Source organism: Arvicola amphibius, chromosome 8, assembly GCF_903992535.2.
Source record: "Arvicola amphibius chromosome 8, mArvAmp1.2, whole genome shotgun sequence".
Lineage (NCBI taxonomy): Eukaryota > Metazoa > Chordata > Mammalia > Rodentia > Cricetidae > Arvicola > Arvicola amphibius.
Window position 1 is genome coordinate 71,247,520 of NC_052054.1, and position 6,122 is coordinate 71,253,641.

Sequence of the window (6,122 nt, forward strand, 5' to 3'; positions counted from 1 at the left end):
GCTGGAAATACTCCAGCCTCAGCATCCTAAATAGCTGAGATCACAAATGCATACAGCTGTGCCGGCTTCCTGTGCTTTACTAGTTATTATGCTATTATCAGTCTGTGGTACAGGTGTCAAGCCTAGGGCCTGTGCAGGCTAGATAAACCTGGGATCTACATCTCTAGCTTTTCTTTTTAAAATCAGGACCAGAGTGTGGGGGCATATCTCTATAATCCAAGCACCTGGAACACTGGGGCAGGAGAATTATATAAATTGCAGGCTAGCCTGGGATCCATAGCAAGCCTGGGATCCTCCGTTGGACCAGACATTTTGGTGCATACCTGCAATCCCAGCCAGGACTCCAGAGTCGGAGACAGGAGGATCAAAAGTTTGAAACCAGCCTAGGTTACAAAGTTAGACCCTGTCTCAAACCCCTGCTCTTCCCAATAAAATAAATGGGGGGTGGGGAAGGCACAAACAGGAAGCTTGTGGAGGAAATCCTCAAAGCAAGAAAATGAAGGGCTCTATTCATCTTTTATTTTTTAATTTTAAAGTAATATAAATTAAGCATTATTTAATAATATACAGTTGGTAGTAGTGGTTTGAACATAATTTACATGTATAATTAAATAAGGAAAGTTATTATTTTTAACCTGTTAAATGGCACAACTACCTCAAGGTCCCACTTGGGTACTATTTCTAGAGCGAGACATAAAATGGGCTTTGAAATGATGGCCTGAATTCAGTCTCCTATTGGCTGGCCACTTCCTAAACTATCTGATCATGGATAAATAACAGCCATTTGGCCTCAGTTATCCTGCCTGGAAAATGGATGTAATAGCAGCTATCAATTCAGGGAGTAGGAGTGAGGATGAATCCTTCGTGTGTACGCCTAGGTCCCAGTAAACTCTCCGTAGCTATGAGCTATGGCAAGGTTCACCCCTCCGGGCAAGTGGGGGAAACAGGGGCCGAGAACTGAAAGAGGTAATCACATGTCAGCCAGGATCCCAAACCAGAGCCCTGTTTAGTCTTCCAGGTGCACGAAGGGGCCAAAGCAGCAGATACATCACTCAGAGCTCTCTAAGAAAAGTGGCCATATTCAAGGAGGAGGGGAGGTGGCCAGTGCTGTCCACCACCCAGAGCCATTCCAAGAAAACCAGAGATGATGGCAGACAGATGCGCCCTCTGGTGGAGAAGCAAACACTTCAGCAAAGGATCCTGCGGATTCTAGACACCAATGGAGGCATTCACAAAACAGGCCGAAAGCAGACTGTGCAACTGGTCCAGGGCCTCCTGTTGTGTTGGTAGACCGAGGCTGGCTGGTCTGTCCTCCGGACCTCACTTACAAGGGCAGAGACTATGTGAAGCCCTGACGATGGGCTCTGATCCCTGGGCTTTTCCATCAAAGGCCACCACTTTCCTCCATTACTAGGATGGAGTAGGAGTCTCCACACTTTACCCCAGCTCAGGGCTCAAGAATATGTATGTTGCTCCAATCTTCGGCAGGTTTCTGCTCCCTGCCAAAGCCGGACTTTCCTTTGGGCTCCCTCAAGTCTTCCTTGGGAAGTTCACCTTTTTTTTCCCTCCAATGCACAGCCTCATTGCTCAATCAAATTAGCTTGTCCAGACCCACAGGGCCTCCAAAGGCAGAGAACTGCTTCCTGTAAATTACCTCTCCCCTAGCCCCAGATGCGAGCACCAGAGTTTCACAGCCACCTGTCAAGCTTAAGAGTGCAGGGTTGGGGTACTCCGGGTTCTCGATGGACGCCAGGCCCGAACTTGAGCTCCAGAAAGCGGCGGGTAGTTGTTAGGGGCCTGCGCCATGAAGCCGGCAAAGGGCAGGGGGACTAGCGGCTGCATGGAAGTGCTCTGGGAACCACATCCTGCCGGTGGTCGAGCCACGTGTCCTTCGTCATGATCCCATTGCGGGGGTAGAAGGGCCACGGTCAACGTGCAGGTGGTTGCTCTCACTGAACTGCACTCGAAGAAGTCGCCCTCCACTGCCTTCTCCCACACGAAGCCCGCGTTCGTCCACTACCGAGCCAGCCTCGGCGCCCCGCAGCTGCTCGCAGTTGCCCACGCCTCAGTAGAGTCCCAGGTCTACGTCGTAGTCCCAAGGGATAATGTCACCGTGGCGTGCTGCACCCAGCAACGAGCCGCCCTCCAGCCACTATCGCACGCCTGCGGCCGTCCAGCACGCCCACCACGTAGCGCGCAGTCTCGCGAAGTGCGCGCAGGCATGCAGGGCGGTGTCCAGCGTCCCTCGTACAGGTAGGAAGGTGTGTCGCCCGCTACAGTCCCGAAGCAGCGTGGGCTCTCCTTGCTGCAGCCAACCACTCGAGCCTCCGCCCTCCCAGCTCACCAGGCGGATGCCCAGCAGAGCACGCAGCATGCGCCGCCCTCCGCGTGCGCCCCTCGCGATCTGCCTTCACAGCGCGCGTGGGCCGTAGCCAGAGGGGGCTGGCGCGCCGCGGCGAAGGTCAGTCCAGTAGCTGCACGGTCCAGCCCCGTAGAGCAGTCGGCAAGAAGAGGCTGGTGGCCATAGGCCGCGCCAAGGGCACCGAGAGGTTGAAGAGGTCGGATGGGAGCGCAGGTAGCAGCACAGCGTCGCCATCCAGGGCGTCAACAGCGCGGTGCGCTGGGTGATGGACCGTAGCGCGCGGTCCACTCCCGCAGGCTGACGTTCAGTGCCAGGCACCGCAGCTGGGTTGGCGGTGGCGACTGGGGCGGCTACCAGGCGCGCGCTGCTTCCCCCGGAGCGCCTCCACCATACGCTCCAGGTGGGTTGGTGACTCGGCCCCGCACTCCATCAGGGACGAGGGCCACGAACTCGTGGCTACGTATGTCTCTGGGCGCGAGGCCGCGGCTGGCCGGTCTAGGGGCCGGCTGGAGCAGCGGCCAAGCGAACGTTGGGGAGGTGCGAGGCAGGCCAGGGGTGGGTAAGGGAGTGTGTCAGCCGCCACTACCCACAGGCTGGGCTGGGTCCTGCTGCAGGAAGGAATCCACCAGCTCTGGCAGACCGCGTTGTCAAAGGCCTCAAACTCCCGAATCAGGACGTTACACTGGGTCCAGTGGCGGGAGTCCGGCGGGGGCCCCGTGCCCGGGAGGTTTCTGGGCTGGTGTTGTAGCCAGGACACGTAAAAGAAGACTAAGAGGTTGAGGATGATGGCGGCTGCCAGGGCAAGCCCAGCAGCGGGTGAGCCGCATGGGGCCCGATGTCAGACTCTAGCGGGGACGTCCAGGACATCCTGGGAGATAGGAGTATAAAAAGGGAGGCTGGTGCAAGGTTGTAGCAGCCCCTTCCCTCAAACCCTCAGCCCTTCTTCTGGATCCGATCTCAGGACTAGCCCTCCAGGGACTTCTAAGTGGACAGCTGATCTTTCTGCAGCTACCTCCCAGTGTTGAGTCTACTACAGGTGTGGGACACCACACAGTTGAAAATGTACCACGAGCTGTGTGTGCAAGACTGGTTAAGATGGTCCATTTGATGTTATGTGTATTTGATCACCGTTTTTAAAAGCCATTATACTTGTGTAATTCCAGCCCTCAGAGAGCAAAGCAGGATGGAGAGCTCACAGGCGAGCATGGGCTTGGCATAGGAGACTTTCTGTCTCAAGAAACAAAACAAAAATCCAAAAAGGGAAGAGGAAGAAGCAGCAGCTTGCTGCCCTTTACCCCAGCACTCAGGCAGAGGCAGGAGGATCCCCACGAGTTCAAAGCCAGTCCATCGAGTTCCAGGACAACCAGGGTTCAGGCCTGTTTTGTCTTTTTTTTTTTAAAGATTTATTTATTTATTATGTATACAGTGTTCTGCTGCATGTATGCCCGCAGGCAGAAGAGGGCACCAGATCTCATTATATGGATGGTCGTGAGCCACAATGTGGTTGTTGAGAATTGAACTCAGGACCTCTGGAAGAACAGCCAGTACTCTTAACCGCTGAGCCATCTCTCCAGCCCCCAGGCCTGTTTTTATTTATTTATTTATTTAATTTTAAAGAGGGCTGGGGGCTTAGCTTAGCAATAGAAGCCTAGCCTAGAATTCACCATCAAGTAGCCTGCTTCCCTGAGGTGTGGCTTTTAGTGGCATATTGCATAGCATAAAAAATGTTTCATTCTGGGGCTGGAGAGATGGTTCAGTGGTTAAGAGCATTGCCTGCTCTTCCAAAGGTCCTGAGTTCTATTCCCAGCAACCACATGGTGGCTCACAACCATCTGTAATGAGGTCTGGTGCCCTCTTCTGGCCTTCAGACATACATGTAGACAGACTATTGTATACATAAAATAAAAAAAAAAATTAAAAAAATGTTTCATTCCAATACAAAGGGGGGGAACAATCAATAAACACCAAATCAGGGCTGGAGAGATGGTTCAGCAGTGAAGAGCACTGACTGCTTTTCCAGAGCACTGGAATTCGAATCCCAGCACTCTGGAGGCTGCTCACAATTGTCTGTAACTCCAGTGCCAGGGGCTCTGATGTTCTTTTCTGGCCTCCATGGGTACCAGGCATGCATGTAGTTAGTACACCAGACATGCACGCAGGCAAAACACTTGTACATTTAAATAAAAATAAGTGAGGAAACTGAAGCACAGAGAGGTAAAGTCACTTGTTCAAAGTCACCCCAGCAGAGAAGAGGGACTGGGATTTGATGCAAGAGAGTTAGTTTGAGAATCCTGCTCAATCCATAAACCAGCGGGCACAATGGTACTCGCCTTTAATCTTGGCATTCCAGAGGCAGAAAACTCTATGAGTTTGAGGCCAGCCTGGTGCACACAATGAGACCTTGTCTCAAAACTGAAACACCCTTATAAACTGTTTTGCTTTGTTGAGATGGGATCTCACTGTGCACTGAAGGCTGGCTTTGAACTAAGAAACTCTTGCTCATCTGACTGCTGGGATTATAGATATAGGCCACTATGTCCACCCAACTCGGGTTTTTTGTTTTAGTTTGCAGTCAGTCACACAGCCCAACTCTCACTACATACATCTCTTCCCAGTGCTCAAAAGGCTGAATATGGTACATGAAGTCAGTGTACTAAGTGGGTACTTAATCAAGTACTCTGTGCCAGACTGTTTGTTTTTGAGACAGGGCTTAATGTGGGCTAGGTTGACCTTCATTCAACAAGGCATAGAGCTGAGGATGCCTCTACCTACCAAGGGCTGGGCTGGGATTACAGGCATGTGCTACCATCCTTCCACAAGCACTCTACCAGCTAAACTATGCCCTGAGCCCAAACCCCAATCCCAGCCCCTGTGTTCAGAGCTCTGTGTTCAGCAGGCCTGAGAAGACAGGCAACCAAAACAACTTAGGTATGAGGCCAGTAGGGGGCATGAGTGAGTAACACAGGACCTTGCCTAGGAAAAGTCAGGGAAGGGAGAGTGAAGACGAGACCTTTTTGGCTTTCCATTTCTTCCCCTGAACATTTTACATGCTAGAAGTGATGTTAAATGTGTGTCATCCCAGCTCTTGAGAGGTGGAGGCAAGAGGATTAAAAATTCAGGGTCATCCTTGGCCATTGCTTGAGTTGGAGGCCAGTCTGAGCTCCGTGAGACTGTCAGAAAAATTCCAAACCACCACCACCACCACCACCACCAACAACAACAACAACGACAAAACAGTGCACAAAGTCTGGTGCGATGGCTCAGCAGGTAGAAGTGCCTGACACTATGTCTGACCTCAATTTGACCTCCAGGACTCACACAACAGAAGGAACGAATCAACACCAGCAAGCTACCCTCTGACCTCCACACATGACCATGCACACAATAAATAAATAAGTGAAAAATTTAAATATATAAGTGTATCACTTGGATGTGCCTGAGCCTTTTACCCAGGTAGGTACAAAAAAGGAGGTCTAATTCAGAATGCCTTTAAGGACTAGAAAGGGCAGTATCTATGTGATTCTCGTGGTAGCAAGGGGGACTTCTTACCTCCCTAGGTTTCAGACTGAGGGTGATCAAGGATGGTGGCTCCACCTTGAGTCATTGCTCTGCTGCGGGGGGGAACCAGAAACAACCAATGAGCCAACGCCATGCAACAAGTGCAATTTACATCCTACCCACAAAAGAAGTCAAGGACTCTCTTTTCTGTTTGAAGTCCATAAGACTGGGTCACAACGTTAGTTGTCTCAGGAGTGGGGGT

At 51.7% G+C, this 6,122-nt stretch overlaps 1 protein-coding gene across 1 annotated transcript; it reads right to left on the reverse strand.

Moving 5' to 3' along the window:
- Positions 1 to 497: 497 nt before the first annotated feature.
- On the reverse strand, positions 498 to 3,189 carry LOC119820707 (fukutin related protein). Its single transcript, XM_038339244.2, is given in 24 exon segments — positions 498 to 1,744; positions 1,746 to 1,781; positions 1,783 to 1,842; positions 1,844 to 1,859; positions 1,861 to 1,927; positions 1,930 to 1,965; positions 1,968 to 2,004; positions 2,006 to 2,170; positions 2,172 to 2,222; positions 2,224 to 2,326; positions 2,328 to 2,374; positions 2,376 to 2,411; positions 2,413 to 2,465; positions 2,468 to 2,606; positions 2,608 to 2,682; positions 2,684 to 2,734; positions 2,736 to 2,780; positions 2,782 to 2,816; positions 2,819 to 2,948; positions 2,950 to 2,997; positions 3,000 to 3,037; positions 3,040 to 3,088; positions 3,090 to 3,164; positions 3,166 to 3,189. Coding segments are annotated over 24 exon segments (1,569 nt in total). The 3' UTR covers positions 498 to 1,591.
- Between the last annotated feature and the right edge of the window lie 2,933 nt (positions 3,190 to 6,122).